This window comes from Olea europaea, chromosome 4, assembly GCF_002742605.1.
Source record: "Olea europaea var. sylvestris chromosome 4, O_europaea_v1, whole genome shotgun sequence".
Taxonomy (NCBI): Eukaryota; Viridiplantae; Streptophyta; class Magnoliopsida; order Lamiales; family Oleaceae; genus Olea; species Olea europaea.
Window position 1 is genome coordinate 20087164 of NC_036240.1, and position 22081 is coordinate 20109244.

Consider the following 22081-nt stretch of genomic DNA (forward strand, 5'->3'; position numbering starts at 1 on the left):
GGGATTGGGGCCTTCAAATACTGGAAAATGAAATATCTGATTAGTGGGTATGGAGTGACTCAGATTGTATATTTAGACCGTTGATTAATTTTCAATGGACGGACAAGATTTCATATAGGGGGTTGGTCAAGATTTTTATTGTGATCCGTTGATGGAAGTGATATTGGATGGACTAGATTTGATTATCGAACTGACTGGATACTTTGGGCGCGCTGTTCAATTTGAGGTCATATTTTAAACTTGTTCATTTGCCGCGCCAGGCAAAAGCTTGTTTGAGCCCATTATTTAAAAAAGATACATTCTTCTATAGTATTTTGACATTGCTCTCATTTGAGCCCCATTATTTCTCATTATATTAAATTAAATTTTTCTCTCTCTTACTTTTAACCACACAATTTTTAATAAAATAATATTATATGTAAATCAAAAACTTTTCAACAACTCATTTTTCAAAAAAATACTATTTATCTCATTATAGAGGCTGTTTGTGAGTGATTTTGATAATTGATTTTTTGACCGTTACGAGAAAAGTGGGGTCCACCTGTGAGAGAAGAAGTCAAATATGACGGCTGGAATAATGAAATAACGATCAAAAAATCAATTTTTTGTGTGAAAAATTCGGGCCCAAACAGGTCCATAATCTACAAATAATGGGGCTTAAACGGCCCCAATTATTTCAATCACACATTCTTTAATAAAATAATATTATACCTAAATCCAAAAATTTTTCTTATTTTTTAACCACACATTTCCCATCAATACACTATTCAAAAATTCATTTTTTCCTAAAAAATGGGGCTCAAACAAGGGCTTATGTTTATAAATCATGTTTGGTATAAATTTTTAATATAACAATTTTTCACATAAATTTATAATTTTTTGAACTAATATGTATTACTTTTGAAGTAATATACAAAAATTCAATATTGGGCTCTCAAAAAAAAAAAAAAGTTCAATGAGTTGTTCTATTAAACGGATTTAATTCAACATAGATTCTTCAATCCAGTAGAATGATGAAGATGGATATGAATTAAAATCACTTCTATAATCTTTTTATCATTATTTGCTATTGAAGGGACGACAAATTCTGGGCAAGAGATTACAATTCAAGCCTAATTTATGTGGTCGAGATTTTGGAATGATTTTGATTAAAAATTGCTAAAATTGTTAGTTTCTCCGATTTTTTTTATTTAAATTTGTTTTTACATGCGATTTTGTTTAATACGCTTTCATAACATCTCATCACAAGTTGTTTATGCTATTCTATTTCATATACAATTCAGACACAAGTATGTACCTCGGGCACTCCGAAGCAGTAAATCTCATTTATTGAAGTGAGAATTTGAAAAGGAAAAAGCTAGTGCGTGTTTAGGAACCGATTTAACTATAATCACTTTTGATTGAATATAATTTTTATTCATATATTTCATAAAATTCATGACTACTATTCACCTATTATTTACATATTTTCTAGAATATAAAATTTATAATTACTTAATTTTTAGTTTAATCACTTCATAAACATGCAATTGGGAACACCAATAATGCCACGAAGTTTTATTTTGATGATTTTATGTGTACAAAATCAAATAATTGCATCTTGTTTTTGAGAGAAAAAATATTAAATTCTTGAAATGAGATCGAAGATTGTTCGATGTATTGGAAAATAATTAGAAATATTAACTAAACTAGTATCAGTTTTTCACCTTCAAAGCATTTCCAAGAGACTTCATTTTTAAAGAGTATATTCTATAATTTAGAGAGTAAAATTTTTTTAAATACTCAATATGCTCTTTATATCTCACGACATTATATGTATGTGAATTATTATGTAAACTATTATGTATATATAGTACAATCGAAATATAATTACCCTTAGTTAATGGCCGCCTTTAATTTAAACTGCCGAAAATATTCTTAATATTATAATTTTCATCAAACCTAATTATTACTTGGTAATGCTCAATTAGAAGTGCCTAGCAAACTAATCAACTATCTTTCAAAAATGAATATTTTATTAAAACTTCAAGATTTACCTCAAAAGTTGTATACCCAACAAAAGAAAGAATAATTGACATTTAAATGTAAAAGTGTCATTTTTTCTTTTAGGTGATAGCGGGTGACATAAAATAAAATGTACTATTAAATTAGTAACATAATTTTACATCAATTGATTTATCATATATAATACCATCTAAATTAGTGTTGTAGTACCAGAGGTGTTAGATATGATTCATTCAAAATAGGAGTCCAATACACGTAAACTACTTAATATAAATTGTTTCTCCACGATATTTAGCCGATCGATAATTTTTGAATTACATTGTACAAAGAAAAATATTACTTCAAACCTACCTCATGGGAATAGCACAATATATGGAGCTTCCTCAATTTTCCAAGAATTAGTATATAATTAATTGTGTTACTAATTGCTTCATGTAGCTAGGTTTGACTTGAGCTGGTTCACTACCAAGCCTAACTCAGAATTTATTATACTTTGTGCATTCATAAATACTACAGGTTTTACCAGGAAAAGAAGACGCATATACCCAAAGATGTTGGCCACAAAAAACGAAAATACTTATTTTATATATATATATATATATATAAGCACACACAAGTTTTTAAGATTCTAGACTTGAATTAGGGGCATGATATTTAGTACTCCTAGCTTAAGCCAGACAAAAAAGAAAAAAAGAAAAAGGAGCAATAAAAGGGTGAATCAATATAAATTATATGATGAGTTGATCCAATAAGTACCCATTTTTTTTCTCTTTTCTTTCTTTTTCTTTTTTTCTTTTTACAAGGAAGATCAACAATAGTTACATCTACTGATTTTTGAGTTTTTCCATATGCCTCAATACTATCATTAGAAAAAAAGAAAATCATTTCCATTCATGGATACGGGACAAAGTAATGGTTCTTCAGAAATTTGGATACAATAATAAATTTACATAATACCCTTCAAGTAGCGAGTCTGAATGTTATCATGAGACAGACGACACATGGAGACAAGGATTATGACGAGGGTAAATGAATTTTAATTTTATATAGCTCTCACATAGTTGCGTAGTACTCTTACTACGATGCAAAAGTTTTCAACTCTTATAAATGAGTTCATAGTGTCTAATTAATGTATATGAACATATATTTCTTAGACATGAATATATATATAAAACTTCAAGCTGATTTCTATTTCTATTCATATTTCTTCTCAATTTTTATTTGTTTAGTGGATCCATAATTGATGACCTCTATGCATTAATAATCGATTGTAGATATCATAAATCCATACCGAGAATGAATACTCAAGTCTAAAGTTAAGTTTATAGAGTACAGACTATATCACACCAACGACAAATACAGAAAGCAAGATTTTTTTACAGCTAAAAGATGAGTAGTTCTTGATTAGTCCCAGAAATTTTACCTGTCAGTTAATTGATTTTGTTCTGAGCTCCATTTCCCAACCTGGACAACGAATTGATGGCTGGTGTGTGCCCTACGAACAAAGCTACATGACCCATAAGCTTATCCTTTCTGGAAAAAGTGGTTCCACAAGAACACTGCCATTTTTGATCTCCACAATGCTTCTCATGAGTCCGCAAATCAGAGAGTACAGAAAACTGCTTACTGTTGCATCGTTTACAGACGTACATTTTGGGGCAATGGCTTCTTCTGTAGCGATTCTTGACACAAATCATGGATTTCAAGGGCCGAAATTTCTTGTGACTCTTGTTCCACCTACAACCTTGGTGTGGACACGAATATTTTCTTGGCAATTTGTTGAATAATTCATCTGTTCCACTCGAATACGCTTTACTTTTCATGGGATTGATTAATGCAGCACTGGACTTGTACTCATCTCCATGAGCCCTCATGTGCATTCTCAAATTTGCATCCCTCTTAAACCCCTTGCCACACACTTGGCAATAATGTGTGTATTTTGCCAGTAAATCTGCAGCATCTAGTTCAATAATATCACAATTATTCGGCAAAAGCCCCACTATTTCTTCATTATTTTCTGTTTTCTGAGGAGTTTCCTTTTCAAAAACTTCAGTTCTATTACTAGTTACAGCAATAGATTTTTTAGGCGTATCAGTTGAATTGCTATTGTAGTTGGCACCATACCAATCAAGTACTGTGTCATTGGAATAGAAACCTTGATGGTCGACACAATCACCACCACTGCCATCTATCATCACCGTCTGCTGGTGGTGCAGCTCATCAGTTATAGGGCTTGCCGGCGGTGGTGCACCACCATGGGCCATTTGTTGGCATGAATACATCATAGATGAGGCAGTAACAATGATTTCTTGAATTAAAGTGCCCATAGTTGGCAACGCTATGGCCGTTGAGTCGGGTAGCTGGCCATGATCCGACGTTAGAAATAGGCTACCCAGTGAGTGCGCCTGATGAATCTTATCCTTAAGAACAGACAGATTGTAAAGGAAAGAACTGGCATGATTGGTAGAAGAAACAGATGGGTTTAGATCAAGAGAGGAAGAAACCACTTCTTGATGATGAGGAACCCCATATAATGGTAACCCTTGTGTCCCATTAGGGTAACACGATGAAGTGGTCCCCGTGATCATCATGTAAAAACGCCTGCTTCAATCCAATTCTCCTCCAAATATATCTCCCCCTTTTGGATTCTTCTATGTTCTGAATATTTTCTGCAGAAAGCCAGCAATATATAAACAAATTGAATAGGGTGAATCTCCTGAGGCAGGCAAGTCAACCTCGAGTTCAACTCATCACCAGTTGAGATCTCCCTCAAATGCGAACGATATTACGTTTGGACGAGAGAGAGAGAGAGAGAGAGTATTTGGGTATTAGAGCTAGATTAAATAATAATGTACAACCATTTACTTGTAAATATTCAACATATTTAGTCTACTGATCACTTGCTTGCTATCTTATAATTGCGTCAACCTTCACGCATGAATTTGGTTTGAACTTTTCAAAACTCAAGCGGGTCATTTTAACATAAAATAAACACCCTTTTATGTCTTAACTTGTCTTTCTTGAATCTATAGAAAATCTAGCAAAGACAGGCAGTGTTGGTGGGAACAAAGACCAAAACATGGCTCACGTGCGCGAAATAAAAATCCATTCCTTAACAAAACATGGAAGAATTTGCATTGTCCAAGGAATAGATTGCAGTACTTGGATATAATTATAAAGTGGAAAATGTTAATTTGTGCTTTCCGTAGAGCCCCGAGAGATTGTATGAGGTTCAAAAATTCAACATTTTGGTTCTTTCTCCCATTTTGATCACCATTAGAATATTAACGTTCAAGAAGAAACCAACAAAAATATGTTACTTTGGAATCCATTTTTGTATACGTATTAATTATTAGAAATCATCTCCAGTAGGTCATACTTTCTTTTTAAGTAAAAAAAAGAATATATATATATATATATATATATACAGCTCGATCATTGATGTGGCAACAACGGTGAGCAATTGTTATCCTTGCTCACCATGAACAAGATATGAGCTCTGTATATATTATATATCATATATGACACTTATGTTTATAATTACTATGGGTAATTAGCACAGAGGGTTCTTACTTTTCGATTTTTTGTGAAAAACGTCCATACCTTTCGTTTTTTGACGGATTACACCCTCACCCTTACCTTTACCTTTTTTTTTTTGCGCAAAACGTCATCCTGTCAACTCCCCATTAAAATGTTCCGTTAAATCACAAGGTAATTAGCACAAAAGGTCCACACCTTTCAATATTATTGTGCAAAACCTCCAATACCTTTCATTTTTTTGGCATAATTAGTACAAAAAGATCCATACCTTTCAATATTATTGTGCAAAACGTCTATACCTTTCATTTTTTAGCATTTTCACCCCTACCTTTCACCTCTGATTGTGAAAAAGGTCCTCCTCGTCTATTTATTTTCAATAAAATAACGAAAGGTAGGGACGTTTTGTGCTAATTACCCTAATTACTATTATATTGTCAGTGAATTCATAGGTTGAATATGGCATCTATAATTATTTTTAATGAAACTCTATTTTATTAACTTTGACTTTTAGGTCGAGTAATTCAACAAAATATATTTGTTTCGGTAGTTCTATTCAAAATGGACACTATATTTATTCCCCATATTCAGTAATAAATAAATATGTAGGTAAATAAAATTTATTGTCTTCTTACGGGTGCGTGCAGCTCCCTTCTTCCACTCCATTGAGTCCTATCTTCCCTTTTAGCTAATGTATGTTCGGAATTGAGATCAAATGTTAAGTTGGAAATTTGAAATATTCTACCACATTAGATAAATTGCTAATGCTGAATCAAAACATTTTTTTTCAAATTTCAATAAGATGATTACATTCAGCCCTTTTTTTGTTCCATCGTTTCAAAGCTAACACTTTTAACCATATATTTTTATGAATTCACAAATTTTTAACAACACATTTCATCAATTTTGATCAAATCTACTAATTTATTTTTTATTTTTTATCTAAACCAAACATGGACTTAATAACCCATTTATTTAAAATAAATTTTGAGAAATAAAATCCTTTAAATCAAAGTTTTGTGGATCCTGTGCAAGTAATATATCAACTTTACGTCTAAAATTATTTCACGTAATATTTCGATAATTAATTACCTCAGGGTTCTATCTATCCAATTTTACAAAAATTCCCAGGAATATACTTCAAAACTTTTGCAAATTATAACCTAAGATAAAACTGTTATGGACCTGAAGCCCCATTTTTCATCAAAATGTATTATTCAAAAATGATTTGATCCCACTTCAATCACACATTTTTCAATAAAATAATATTATACGTTTTCTTATTTTTTAATCACACATTCTTCATCATAATACTATTGAAAAATGCCATTTCAGAAAAAAATAAAAATGAGCCTGAAACTAGCCATTAATATGTCATAAGTAATAGTTGACATTTGCTATAGAAATAGAAATAATCAACCCCTGAGTTAATTTACTCCGTAAGGGTGCTATAATTTTGAGCATAGGCGCATTGATGAACCCTAGTAAAGTTGACTCAAGAATCTGCAAGTGGCTCCTTCGATGGAAGCAAAGAGTTTAGGACCAAAATTAAACATTGGAGATGGAAACGTTCATTTTGGAAAGTTAGAAACGTAAATGTAACTTACATTAAAAATTGGGACTTAGAAACGTAAATGCAACTTACATTAAAAATTGGGACCTTCTCTTCTATATTACCGCAGCGGATAAGATCCTGGGTGAGTAGCATTTTGATAGGAAACTGCACTTTCAATTCAGGAACTCAACAAGTAGGAAGGGGAGGTACATTTGAAATGGCGTCCACAAGTCTATCATGGAATTCTTCTTCATGGCTTCCCAATCGTTGCTTAACGAAAAACATGAACTCTGATACGACAAAATTGACGAACAGAACCCCAGTCTTAACGGTCGTGGCTCAAAAGAAAGCCAAGAAAGTAAGAAAGGTATGAAAATTACAACAAAAATGAAGTGGGTTATGTTTATTCCGTTGCATTGAGTTCTTACCATGGGTTTGTGGCTTACTTATTTTGTCGCTGTTTCTATGAAGATAATATTAAAGGATGATGTGGCAGAATTGGGGAAAAAGGGACAGCTGATTGATGTGAAAGCAGGTTATCTTAGAAATTTTCTGCTGCCAATGGGCATGGCACAAATCGTGACACCCGAGCTTCTGAAGTAAGTTTTTGCTTTTCATTTTTTTTTGCCATTCAGTTTTGTAAAGTATCAGACTTTGATGTTGTTTTCTTATTCTTTTGAATTTTGTTAATGCTTTGTGATGGAAAATGTTGTTCAATAAATCAATAAACACAAGTGTGGAACGAAAGAGGAGTTGGGAGCCAATACTTTGGCTATGCGACCGCATAGGCCAACAGGCCATGCGACAGAAACTTGGAGGCCGGCGTTAGCATAAACCATGCGACCGCATGACATTACACCATGCAGTTGCATGGTTGAAATTTAGTGACTGTTGGAGGTCGATTTTATATAATTCCGGCGGTTTTTTGGAGGAAACATTGCAACACGAAGTATTGATTCAAACCTATAAATAGGTGATAAGATGATCAATAAAATTATTGAAATCAAAATGCAACATATGAATCTTATTAATTTTATTCCACAAGAAAGAAAAATTCCTTTCTTCTTTCATATTCATACGTTCCCTATGTGTTCTTCAAGTTCGGGTAGAGAAATGTTTGTGCGTTTATATTTTTCTACAACAAGTCTTGATTAATCCTACAAATCGTTTGTCCCGAGACCCTTTAAACATCAAAATTGTTATCGAGAGGGGGCAAATAGTGTTTGAGGACGACGATATAATGTCGTGTTTGAGCATTTCATTTTCGGTTTGTTGTTTAGGTGTTCTTCTTCATTTTCCCCGGTGTTGAAAATTTCCAAACAATCTCAAACAATACTTATACAATGGAGAACGTATTCACTTTGACAAGATCAAGTTGATGAAATTCACATCTTGTTTGATTGTTCGATGGGATACAATTCTGCAAAAGAACTAGAATGTGTTGGAAATAAATGTTGAAGAATGAAAGGATGGAATCCATCATCATGAGTTCGATTTCGGTAATAAGAATGATTAAAAATCCACCTTAATTTCAGTGTAGTATTGTATTGCATTATGTAGAGTTTTACAAGATAGTATAAATGGAATACAAATCAATAATTTACAATGAAATGGAAACCGTGTAAATTAGCCTCCTTCAATTATGTGATTGACATTGGCATGCTATGGGAAGATTGTGATTGAGGAGTAATATCCCAATCACATTATTATTTCCAACACCCCCCGCAAGCTCAACGTCGGATTTGATCGAATATGGAGTTTGGAATGAAAGAGCTCAAATAGAGGTCGAGGAACACTCTTGGTAAAGACATCAACAACTTGTAGATGAGATGGGACATATTGTGTACGAAGTTTTCATGCGACAACAAGCTCACGAAGAAAGTGGTAGTCCAATTCAACATGCTTGGCCCGTTTGTGTGAAATCGGATTGGAGCTTAAAAAAATGGCACTTTTGTTGTCACATAAGAGAGTGGGCTACTGAGGCATGGATATCTTGAGGTCATGCAGGAGATGTGTGAGCCAGATGAGTTCAGCGACAGTGGAGGCAAGGGCACGATACTCAGATTCACAGCTGGAACGAGAGACAGTCGGCTGTTTCTTGGCACTCCAGGAAACTAAATTGTCGCCAAGATAGATAGAATAACCAGAGGTCGAACGACGAGTATCCGGGCAGCCGGCCCAATCAGCATCAGAATAGGCTACAAGAGCACCAGGAGAAGTGGAAGGGCGAAAATGTAGGTCATAGTAAATGGTGCCTTTAACATAGCGGAGGATGCGTTTAACAGCCAGAAAGTGATCATCAGTGGGAGCGTGTAAGAATTGACTGACAGAATTGACAGCATGAGCAATGTCGGGCCTTGTGATAGTCAAGTACTGTAGTGCACCGACGAGGGATCTATAGAGAGTAGGGTCTGAAAACAGAGAACCATCAGCAGAAAGATGTTGAGAAACAACCATGGGCGTGTGAACATGTTTACTGTCAAGTAATTGAGCTCGAGTAAGAATGTCCCGTGCATAGTTGAGCTGACTGATGAAGAGACCATCAATAGTAGGCTAATTTTCACGGTTTCCATTTCATTGTAAATTATTGATTTGCATTCCATTTATACTATCTTGTAAAGCTCTATATAATGCAATACGATACACCACTGAAATTAAGGCGGATTTTTAATCATTCTTATGGTATCAGAGGCAAGTGGTTTAATATACATACCACATATCCTGTTCTTCTTCTTCCCTTCGTGGCTTCTGAAACTTCTGCTGCCCTTCTTCCTTTCAATACCTTAATCCACATGATCATCATTAAACTTTCCTTCTCAAATTATCTTCTCTGGATAGCCCAACTCCTCCCTCTTCTTGAAAGTCAAGAATTATTAGGACATGTTGATGGCACCCTTGTGCAGCCCCCAAAACTTGATGCTACCACTTCTCTCACGCCAAGTGACAAATACCTAGCATGGAAAGCTATTGATCAGCGTCTCCTCAGTTTGTTACTTTCCTCCCTCACAGAGGAAGCTATGGCTGAGGTAGTTGGCCTCTACACCGCACGAGACATGTGGCTAGCACTAGAAAATGCATTTAGTCAACGTTCTAAAGCTCGAGAACTACGCCTTAAGGATGACTTGCAATTAATGAAACGCAGCAATAGATCGGTTGTTGAGTTTGCCCATTCCTTCAAAGCAATTTGTGATCAACTACATGCAATTGGTTGTCCAGTTGATGGTACTGACAAGGTGCACTGGTTTCTCCGCGGGCTCGGTACTGATTTCTCTAGTTTCTCCACAGCACAAATGGCCCAAACTTCTCTGCGCTCATTTGTAGATTTAGTCTCAAAGGCCGAAAGTTTTGAAATTTTTCAGAATTTCCTTGACTCATCTTCTCCAGCAGCGACAGCCTTTACCGTCACAAAAAATTCCACCCATCGTGGTGGCTCTTCTCGTAGTCATCGGGGTCGCTTCGGTGGGCGTGGCAGCAGTTCATCTGGTCGTGGACAAGGACGCTCCAACTACAGCCAATGGCGTCGTCCACCAAGATGCCAGATTTGTAGGATGGATGACCACTTTGCCGATCGGTGCCTTCAACGCTATGATCGGAATGAGACACCAGCTCACCTTGCTGAAGCCTTCACAGATCTTGTTCTCTAAATGAAGATGTGGGCTCTGACTGGTATTTGGATACAGGGGCTTCAGCCCATATGACCATGGATCACTCTAAATTGGATCAGGCCACAAATTACATGGGTAAGGATTGTGTGGTTGTTGGGAATGGTGCCTCACTACCCATTACCCATACTGGTAAAATTTCCCCTACCCCAAATCTACATCTTCTTGATGTCCTAGCTGTACCTCGCCTTACCAAGAATTTACTTTCCATCAGTAAATTAATAGCAGATTTTCCTTTATCCGTTACCTCTACTAATAACATATTCACTGTACAGAATCGCAAAACAGGAAGGGTGGTGGCAACCGGCAAGCGTGATGGAGGCTTATATGTGCTTGAGTGAAGTCATTCTACTTTTATTTCTGTTCTTAAAAATAAATCGCTTCGTGCGTCCTATGATTTATGGCATGCACGACTTGGACATGTCAATCATTCTGTTATTTCTCTATTGAATAAAAAAGGCCAACTTTATCTTACATCTTTGTTGCCTTCTCCAACTTTATGTTGCACATGTCAAATTGCTAAAAGTCATCGCTTGCCTTATTCTCGAAATGAACATAGGTCATCGAAAACACTTGATCTTATCCATTGCGACATTTGGGGTCCGTCTCCAGTTAATTCTAATTTAGGATTTGTCTATTATGTCATTTTTATCGATGACTATTCTCGTTTCACGTGGCTCGATACCATAAGAATGATTAAAAATTCACCTTAATTTCAGTGGTGTATCGTATTGCATTATATAGAGCTTTACAAGATAGTATAAATGGAATACAAATCAATAATTTACAATGAAATGGAAACTGTGTAAATGAAATGGAAATCGTGTAAATTAGCCTCCTTCAATTACGTGATTGGCATTGGAATGCTATGGGAAGATTGCGATTAAGGAGTAATATCCTCAGTCACAGTATTATTTCCAACAGGTAATAATCATTTCATCTTCTCAATTCCAATTTGGTAAGCCAAAACTGTGATTTAATTTCGTGAATGCAGTAGAATGAATTTTAAATATGTTTATTGCATCTCACGTTGGGCCTGGTTGGAATTATATACTGCACACGTAATTGCACAAACTTCTGTCATTAATTCATGATGAAAATATTGGAATCTGTGTGATGTTATAATTTTCATTGTTCATATTTGATTCCTAACCAAAGCATGTGGGCTTTGTCCAGTAATATTATTTGGTTTGTGCAAAATTGTTTTGAGGCATTCTTTCTTGTTAGTTTATATGCAGAATTCAGCACGCATCTGTCGATATATTCCGTTCATATTCACTTCATTCTGCCAATTGCTGACTGCTGTAGAGACAATTAAACATTAAGTTCCATTTAACTAAATACATGCCTGTAAATAATTTTGTGTACGTTTTATTGAAGAAATTCATTTCTCTCATGCAAAAGCGTGTATGGTTCCAATTGCTACTGTGGTAAAAAATGGTGAAATCTTTCCTACCTTTAATTTGTTCATTTGACAGTTTTAAATGCACATCTGCCAATGACTATGAAAAGTTCATGTGGTGACTTTTCATTCTAGTAACTGCTATATATCACACATATGGTTTAGAAATAAATTGGGACCTTTAAATATGTTTTATAATATATTATGGCCACTTGATGGAAATATATTTTGTCATCTTATAGTATGGTGACTACAAATAGCATATTTGCTACATGGACACGAGATTATTTGAACATGATAATCTATTATCACTTTATCTGTTATTTACTAATTGATATATATAAGTATTTATTCTATTTTGAGTAAAGTTCACGTGCATGGAGGAAACGGTACGTACCTTTGGTTGGAGAACATTTGGAAATATATTACTCGCTCTTGCTCACTTGAGAATGCATATTTTTAAATGTGCAAAATTTTAATGACAAATTATTTTAAAGTAAAAATTGCTTATCCAATTTTGGGAATGGTTCATATGCATAAGATAGTAGTATTGAAAAATGCCAACTATTTGTTGATTGACTTCATGTCTTGACTAACTTGGGTTAATGTTGATAGCCTCATTTAATCCTATGGTGTTAAATGAGATGATTTTATGCCAATTATATACGCATAAAAGCATGACAAGTTGTGATTTGTTCTAGTGGAAAGTGCTTGCGAAATTATGAAGACATGAAGATATTGTATAGAACACAAATTGTGTCTATAGTTGACAGTGGTGCCTAATATTTTTTTTCATTCAAATCTGGAAAAGTTTGAATGTGGTGATTTAGTTGGTTAAATTTTCATATTTAGTTGAATTGATGGAGATTGCATATGAGTATGACAAAATGTAATTTTGTCCAAATATGAATAAGGTGCTTATCATTTAAGATGATATGATGCTATCTAGTGAAGGTCACGAAAGTGATAAATTGTAAATGATTGGAGATTAATATGCTTAGTCTCGTTCGTTGTTGAATTGGACTTTAGTCGTGTAACCAATTGAGTTCGTTTGTGCTTGAAAGGCATTAACGGTCTATGAGATGACCTTGATCAAATTGTGGGATCAAAATTAAAAATAGTTGGACTGAAGTACATAGTGACTTAACGAATACAATCCCAAATGTGGGGGTTGACATATTGAGGAACTCTAAGTTCGAGTATAACTCAAAATGTGGGGGTTAACATTAATCTTATAAACTTATATGAGAAGTTCAAAGATATATGGATGCAATATTACTAGATTGCATAAGAATTCCTAATTGAGGAATTGGGGGATAATTTAATATAAATGTTAAAGTTCCCTAAAACCTTTTAATCATAAAAATGTATCTATGAAGGAGAAAATGTGGAAAACCCTTACATATAATTATAAGGATGATATACACTAAGTCTAAAGTGAATGAAATGGGTATGACGTTTACAAAACCAATAAGAATATTTAAAGAATATTCATTGAAGATCATTGTAATGATGAAAACTGAATACCCAAAAAGTATGAAATCCACAAATAAAAGTGATTGACTAGTGTAATGATTTGATGGAAATCATCCAACGGTGTTTTGAAAATAAATGAGGCTTTAAATAAAACGAGTGAGAAGCATGTGGCTTCTTGGCGGTAACGAGTTTTATCTATCAAATGAATCGATCATTGGCTAGCTATATTTTGATAAGATGCTACGTCACATGAAATGAGAAGTATAGATATACAAGTCTTAGAGGTGACGTCACAAGGAAATTATCAAATATGGAAATAATTTACGAAGAGGATTTGGCAAGGATTTGGCAATTTTTAGTGACATCTACTTCGAGTAGGATGAGGTTGAAACTCTTAAACTATAAAGATCCACCAATGACGGCAACCCTACCTGTCATTGCTCAAAAGGTAATCCACAAGTTCAAAGGGTACTAACAAGTCATTCGACATGTGGATGGTTGCACCATTATATAAATCCGCGATAATCCTATCCTAATTAAAATAATGTTGGTTGTTACTGAAATGAAGGATGAGCCTTAAGCTCTTAATGAAATTCAGTGCTAAAACACAAGTACCTCTAAAAGTAACAAAGGTACTAGAAGAACTTCACCTAAACAATCTTCAAGGTGGTGTCGCCTTAATAGAAAGTTGGAGTTTCTCTCTTAAAAGATTATTGAAAGGGATAAGCGCAGGGCCATAATAACTCTAAGCGAGATATGAGGAACTTGAGAACACGTGGTACTTGTATATGTGTTCGAACCGGTATTGTCACATGGAATAATTGGTTCAAAGCTACGGCTCCATTTGATTCCGACTTTACTTTATTTGAATTACACTATGGTTAGATTCAACTATAGTTAGAGTCAAATCGAAAGATATCTAATCCTTATGCATATGTATCGTATACTTTGAATATGAGAGTTTATTGAATTTTGAACAAATGGGGGATTGATGGAAAATGAATAAATCAATAAACACAAGTGTGGAACAAAAGAGGAGATGGGAGCCAATACTTTGGCCTATGATACCGCATGGCCATGGCCAGAACCTTGGAGGCCGGCGTTAGCATAAACCATGCGACCGCATGACATTAAACTGTGCGGTCGCATGGTTGTAATTTAGTGACCGTTGGAGGTCGATTTTATATGAATTTTGGCGATTTTTTGGAGGAAACATTGCAACTATTCATAATGATTTGGCACCAATTCGTGAAATATTGATTCAAACCTATAAATAGGTGATGAGATCATCAATACAAATTATTGAAAGCAAAGTGCAACATATGAATCTTATTAACTTCATGCCACAAGAAAGAAAAATTCCTTTATTCTTTCATATTCATACATTCACTGTGTTGTTTTTATATTTTTCTATAACAAGGCTTGATTAATCCTACAAACCGTTTGCCATGAGACCCTTTAAAAACTAAAATTGTTACCGAGAGGGGGCAAATATCTTTGAGGACAACGATATAATGTCGTGTTTGAGCCTTTCATTTTCGGTTTGTTCTTTACGTGTTCTTCTCCATTTTACCGGTGTTGAAAATTTCCGGACACTTTGCTTGTGTCGTTATTGTTCGTGGTCTAATTTTTTCCTGGATCACATGTGTATGCGTTTATGCCTGGCGTGTTTCTTGTTGGCAGCTAATGAGAGCATTTTCTTTAGTTATACATTGTGTGTCAGATACGTGCAAGTTAAAATAATTAAAAAAAAAAAGAAGAAGATGTGGCTGATAGAACAAATATGCCACCATTTTCCAATACATTGTGTTCACGGTGAAAATCTACCAGCGAATCCACTAATATTAGGTTGGGCAGGCAGTTTCCGCCAGGTGGTTTGACTGTTCGCTGGAAGATGGGGTCGTGGGTGACTCTACTCTAAAGCTTAAGTTAGAAGTATACTTGCAAAGAAGAATTATCTGTCTTTGTTGCGTAAGGAAGTAGATTTGTGAACCAGTTATTTAGTTCTTTGTTCTTTTATTACTTGTTACCTTACTGGCTATTGGAGTGGAATTTACTCTGTATTAATAGGTGGATGGAAGGGAGTCGAGGAGTCCACATCCCTTTCCTTTGTTATGAGATGCGATCACCTTTTAAGAAAAGTGGGGGTTAGCTTCTTCTGCCTATAGGTTGACTGAGTACGTGATATTCAGATCATTCACCCAGCCTCCTTTAGGAATTTTTACGATAACTTGTGTTTAGCATCACATCTTGTTTGCCAAGTTTCTGTCCCATTCCATCGGAAGTTCCCTTCTCATGTCAAAGTTTCACATAGAAAAGGAATAAAAACTGGAAGACGAAAGATGAAGTATGACCTGTCTTAGCCCCACGTCTAAGAACTAGTAGGGGCCAAATAAACAAGTACTCCATAAGGGAGTTCTTAACTACAAAATTACACTTAAAATTCCTCAACATCCACTAAATTGATCTCTGTTGTAATCTAGGAAAACAATAGCCTTTCTTGACTCTCGCACTGTATCGAAACATGGTTTAAACTGAACAAAGACTTGCATAAAACTTGGCTTCTTGCACTCTTTTATCAAAGACACATCAATTTATTCTGCATTAGTCTAGTTAGAAGTCCTCAGGTGAAGTATTTGTCTTTATTGTGTACTGAAGCAGATTTAAGCAGTTATTGAGCTGTTTTGTTAATTTACTTCTAGGTTACCTCCCTTTATAGTTATAGGTGGGATGGAAGGGAGGCGTGTTGACCTATGGTTGATTTTATGTTTTGATTATAACAAACAAATTGCTTTTATCTCTAACAATTGAATTCGAGTTGTTATAGCTAATGTGGAAAAATTGATCAAATTGAAGACAAAAATGTCGCTATCGAAAGACTCGCAAATTGATGCCCAAATGTAAGCCGAGCATGGACGCCAAATCAATCAAGACAAGTACCTCACCAACGGCCAAACATCGAAGATATTAGACTTAGATATTTTGAATTTATATATAAAGATAAAACGCTTTGATTTTTAGCAATGAATCATTAAAAGCTCAAGATAAATCTTTATGGACGAGGAAAAATATTTCATAAGCATAAATTTTTTTTTTTTTCAAGAAGTGAGAATCTCAACTTGATATCTAAACTTCTCATTTATGTGACTCACCTTGAAAAATTAAGTGAAAAAAACCCTTCAAAAGACCACATTTTTCAAAACAATCAAAGAAGAAAAATTTGGGAAAAACTGTCCAAGCGAACGTCCGGTTCGTCCAGTGGTCAAATTTTTAACCGTTCTGAATTCTGACTCACAACAACTAGTTCTATGTCCGGTTCAGAAGCATATGTCCGGTTGGACAGAAACTTTTGCGATTCAATTGCTAAAAATATCTTCTTACTTTGCATTTATTTTAACATTTTTGAGTTTTGAGAGCATTACAGTGAGATACTCTTGAGGAAAATTATTATATTTTTTGTTTATATTTATCAAATCATTTATTTTGAAAAACTTTTAATTGAATTAACTTTTGAAAACTACTCATCTCATCAAAGTTTTAATTACCTAACATTTGAGTTTCATTCATTGCTAATTATTAAAGTGTTAGCCTATTTCTCTCTTGGTACTTAATTTTATCTATATCATTTATTAAGAGAGAAATTCAAATTGTAAACTTATTACTCATTGAATTTGTGGGTCATATAGAGGTTCCGCAGAACTCTATATTGTATGAGGATCGATGCTCTTTGATTGTAAGTCGTCAGAAGCGTTGTAAAGGGTTGAATTGCATAAGTCAATCAATTTAGTGAAAAAGGCATTGCTCGTCCCAGAGAGCTTAGTAATAGGGGACGAGATTATTGCTTTGGTTCGACCTCCATAAATATATCGTTTGCATCTTCTCTACCCTTTTACTTATCATTACCTTGATTATATTTATTATTTGATTGATTTACTTATCTTTACTTGCTTACGATAATAAATTGATCAATATACTTTTTCCTTACTTGATTGAAGTTTATTTTTCAAAAAAGTTTAAAAACAAATTCACCCCTCCTCTTGGTTAGCTATTCTTGGGTTATCAAGGCAAGCACGTCCACAGCCTGCCCCTTTGTATGGAGGGTGAATCGCCTTTTTGGAGTAGTGGGGGTTATTGAAGCTACTCATATTTTCTGCCTATGTGTTGGTCGATTGTGTCACATTGGGAATAAGTGCCCTTCCTCCATTTGGAATCATTTCCATAGGTCAATGACCATGAAGGACTCCAACTTAAAGTGGATCTTCGATATGCTCCTTTTGATAGCTTTTGATTGTATTGTCACCATGCTAATTGCCACATTCACCTTTTGTTGGCCCCTAACCTAGACATGTGGTTCTTTTAAGTCAGGAACTGGCCTGTGGCTTTCAGCTCGATAAGAGTACCGTAAGAAGCTTTTCAGAAACAACATTTATATTTGAAGAATAAAGGGCAAATGAGCTGAGTGTGCTATCTCAGAACTAATTGTTCTAGATGCTTACTATGTTTGGTTGCCTGCTACACTGTGTTCTTAAACTCTGTTAAGGTTAACTTGTTACCTGACAGGTAATTTCTTAACGATATAATATTGAGAACTTATATTTTAGTTAGTGCACTTCTTCAGTGTAATACTATCTTGTTGGCTTGTTACGTATTCCAATTATGCGACACTTATAGTACACTATTGACCACGTTTAGATATGTGTGATGAGCTATTTACTGTTTGAGTTTCAACTAATAGAGTCTCACATTAAAAATGAACTGCCTGCATCCAGAACTCATTGTACTTGTTCTTCTTCTTTCCTTTCTCAGGGAAATGAAAATGGAAGAGGAGAGAATTGAGGCTGAGAAGAAACGGGTAATAGGATATATTCTTAAGTATTCTGTAGTTGCTTTTAGAAATTAACCTGGTATTTTATCTTAGCGTCCAATGTTGGTTTAGTCAAAACTTATGTACCGGAGTGCTGGTTTGCACAAGTTACTTTGTGCTTCTAGTCTTACATTGCATTTTGTTGGCATCCATTATTCATTTTCATGAGAAGGCTCCTCAAAATATGTATTGATATCATGTCCTCAGCACTCGACTGCTTCCTTCTACTTTGACATGGGCTATATTTGTGTTCTATAATGTTAGTTGGCAATACTTCATCAAGGAGCATGCCATAGAACATTAGCTGGCTTGCAACTGATAAATGCACTCAATATTTCAATTTGGAGATTTTTTGCTACTTCTCTCGTGATTCATGCACGACTTTCAGAATCGAAGGTCATTTTTGTTGGTTTTCCCACCAAAGCTTAAAGGTGGATGATATTATTGCTCGCAACACGATTCTTGAAAATTTAAACGACTGATATGGATCTTGTGGTTTCCTCTTTGAAGAAACTATTATTATGTTCACTATAATTCCTTCTCATAGTTACTAATTGAACAAGCCAGGTTGTTGGTTCGAAATGTCTATAATCACTTATCTACGTAGATTTTTGTTGAGTGTAGAGGTATTGCCCTTTCTGTTAGTTCTTGAGTGACTAAAAACTTTTAAAAGGTAAATAATTTCTCAAGGATAAAAACTCAAATATATAATCTGGTCTTCAGGTAAAAGAAGAGGCACAACAGCTTGCTCTAATTTTTGAAACTGTTGGAGCTTTCAAGGTGAAGCGCAAGGGTGGGAAAGGAAAACAAATTTTTGGAAGGTGAGGAAAATGTGAACTCTGTTAAGCACTTAACTAATGTCTTTACATGTCTACTGATATATATCACATGGTCGCAGTGTCACTGCACAAGATCTTGTTGACATTATAAAGGCGCAGCTTCAGAGGTATTATTTTCCTTTTCATATCATGCAGTATACATATGACTACCAGGATTCCATGACTGTCTGAAATTTTAAGAAATCTGAAGCATTAAGTGATTTGCGCAATATGCATTGCTAATTTTGGGATTCTGTTAAATATATTATTTGGTATTGCAAACCAGTGAGCTTGTTCTTGTTCTTGTTCTAGTTCTACTATTCATTGAATTCTCAGATAAAGTGACAAAAATTCTTCATAAATCTTGTCAAGACACTGTTTCATGGCCCTTTCGATTTGTTTCCTAATAGGATCTAGTTTTTGCACTTACGGACTAGTTCCAAGATCCTGTGCATATGAACTTAGAAGCAGAAAAAATACATCAACTGTCTGCATTATAGAATTGATGGAGATATTGTCAGCTTAAGGATTTCATTATAGTGGCTGTGGATAAAGTTTATGTTAATCCATCTTATACTGCTTTGAATAGGAGATGTAGTGAAAACTTTTGAACAAAAGGCTAAGTTACTTAAACCAATAGTCCTTTTCTTAATAGTTAATTCATTAGGCAAAGGAAACTAAATTTAGAACTTTGTGAACTGGTTCGTTCTCATAATATGATTGATTTTCTTTTGAACATCTGAAAATTAATTAATCAAGCTGTTCATTTTATTAGTTCCTGCATGACTGCATTAATTTTGCATTAGTTGCGGGGGCATTTTAGGTTCAATTGAACAACTCGTAGCAATTCTTTATTTCTATAACCACCGTTAAACTGACCTGATTTTAGTGGAAACCATTATTTCTGCATTATGTTGTTAGTCCAATTGCAGATACTATGGTCTTGAAGGTGAAAAAAAAAAAAAATTGGCATATATGAGTCTTAAAGGTTGTATAATTTATACGTGATCATTTTCGTACTTGCTTTTTATAGGGATGTGGACAAAAGAATTGTCTCTCTTCCAGAGATTCGAGAAACAGGAGAATATGTTGCAGAGCTAAAGCTCCATCCCGATGTTACAGCTCGAGTGAGGCTGACTGTGTTTGCTAATTAAGGGCCGACACTTACTGGAGCAACTCTCACCAGGCCCTAAATTTAATTTTCATGGTGGTAATTCATATTATTATTTTGAAAAAGAAATGGAACATTTAGGACCATGGTCAGTCTGCATACATAATGAAGGATGTTTTATTCTAGATTTCAACATTTTGCACTTCCTTTTACTTGTATTTATTTCCTGTACATTCCCCAGGATGAGCAAAAATGAAAAGGGAATGGGTTTCCTGAATATTTACTGGTCTTCATTTTTATAATACTGAGTTCTAAAGTGCATTGGCATATTTCACCTAGGGGAATACCTACATTTTTTTTTTTTCAATCCTAGTTCTAATGGAGGAAAACTAGGTCCTTAATTGGTTTTATTCTCATATTCTAGTTGCTTGCACTGAATTAGGTTTAGAGCTTCCTAGTAACTGTAGCAGCACTCAACTTGCATATTTGCTCATATAGATGCCTTAAAGGTAAATTTTACCATAGTATACAACTATTCAAACCAAGAGGAGAGGTAGATGGTTGGGACAGTGGCTGCGGGTGGCAAGTGTTGGAAGAAGGGCGGAAGGTTGAGGAAATGTGAATTGTCGATTGAGTCATGGTTAATGAAAATGGTTGTGTACTGACTCTAACTGCATCCCACATCACTAAGCTAAGGTTTGGTACGTGTGTTTATAACAAAGTTGGTCACCCTTCTCTTAGCTATCTGGTACTAACGGCGAGTTCAATTCAACGTGGGTCTTACCACTGGCATTAGAGCAATCATCTTTTTGGGATTACCCACGTTGCAGATAGAGCAATTTAGGGTAGGCACTTCCAGAAGAAAAATAGTTTCATGAGGTAAATGATTTTAATTGTATCCCACATTGTCACCCAGAACATGGTCCAGGGGTTTGGTCTACCTCAGTATCCCAAACAAAAGTTGACATTGTCACTGGGCAGCAGTTGATGTTTCAAACTAGACAAATGGATTCACATGTTCGAAGTCATATACTAGCTTATAGCTACAGACTACAAGCTTCGACTTTGCTAAGAAGCACTAGTCGAGCTCTTAGTCGCTCGAGGCACGTTAAGGTTAAGCTCTAGATTCAACTATAAGAGGTTGGTTGAGATCAATAAAACCAATCAGGTCTTTCCAAAAGTTCAACCTCATAAGGCAAACACGACCAATCCATTTTTTGCTTACATGTGCACATACGTAGTTGCATACTTGTATACTGCTAGAAGTTAGAAGAATTGATTTGGTGAAGCATAAAAATATTGTAAATGGATGTTCATTTTCAATTAGTTGAATAATTCATCTTTTAAAAATCCTTGTTGGCTGAGAAAGACCTGGCTTTTTTCTTGACTTAATAGTTACAAATAAATTTAAGCAAAAATGAAATTATTGTTGCCAGTAATCGAAGTTGAATCAGTAGCATACCTCAATGTTCTGGGTAGGAAAAGGCGGGGTATATGAAAAATTAAAAGTCAACTCAAATTCCTTTATTTATATTTATATTTTTTGTCATCGCCATCTTTAATATCTTATTACTTGCTTATTCCTTTTAATAATTAAAAGGAAAAAATCTCACTGGCCCACAAGAATATTTCCACCGTCAATATGACAAGAA

At 34.8% G+C, this 22081-nt stretch overlaps 2 protein-coding genes across 2 annotated transcripts; one reads left to right on the plus strand and one right to left on the minus strand.

Annotated features, from left to right (window-relative positions):
- Positions 1–3257: 3257 nt before the first annotated feature.
- LOC111394110 (protein SENSITIVE TO PROTON RHIZOTOXICITY 2-like) lies at positions 3258–4779 on the minus strand. The gene has a single exon (XM_023019893.1). The coding sequence runs from the start codon at positions 4593–4595 to the stop codon at positions 3435–3437; it is 1161 nt and encodes a 386-aa protein (XP_022875661.1). The 5' UTR covers positions 4596–4779; the 3' UTR covers positions 3258–3434.
- A 2459-nt stretch (positions 4780–7238) lies between these two features.
- On the plus strand, positions 7239–20735 carry LOC111393961 (50S ribosomal protein L9, chloroplastic). Its single transcript, XM_023019753.1, has 6 exons — positions 7239–7463; positions 7568–7695; positions 18443–18488; positions 19224–19321; positions 19399–19446; positions 20352–20735. The coding sequence occupies exons 1-6, from the start codon at positions 7314–7316 to the stop codon at positions 20470–20472; spliced, it is 591 nt and encodes a 196-aa protein (XP_022875521.1). The 5' UTR covers positions 7239–7313; the 3' UTR covers positions 20473–20735.
- Positions 20736–22081: the final 1346 nt, after the last annotated feature.

Bases quoted from the DNA above. Each gene is read 5' to 3' on its own strand.
- LOC111394110 (XM_023019893.1), bottom strand. From the start codon at position 4,595: ATGATGATCACGGGGACCACTTCATCGTGTTACCCTAATGGGACACAA.
- LOC111393961 (XM_023019753.1), top strand. From the start codon at position 7,314: ATGGCGTCCACAAGTCTATCATGGAATTCTTCTTCATGGCTTCCCAAT. The intron at 7,696-18,442 runs GTAAGTTTTTGC...TTCCTTTCTCAG, and splicing joins GTGACACCCGAGCTTCTGAA to GGAAATGAAAATGGAAGAGG. The intron at 19,447-20,351 runs GTATTATTTTCC...TGCTTTTTATAG, and splicing joins ATAAAGGCGCAGCTTCAGAG to GGATGTGGACAAAAGAATTG.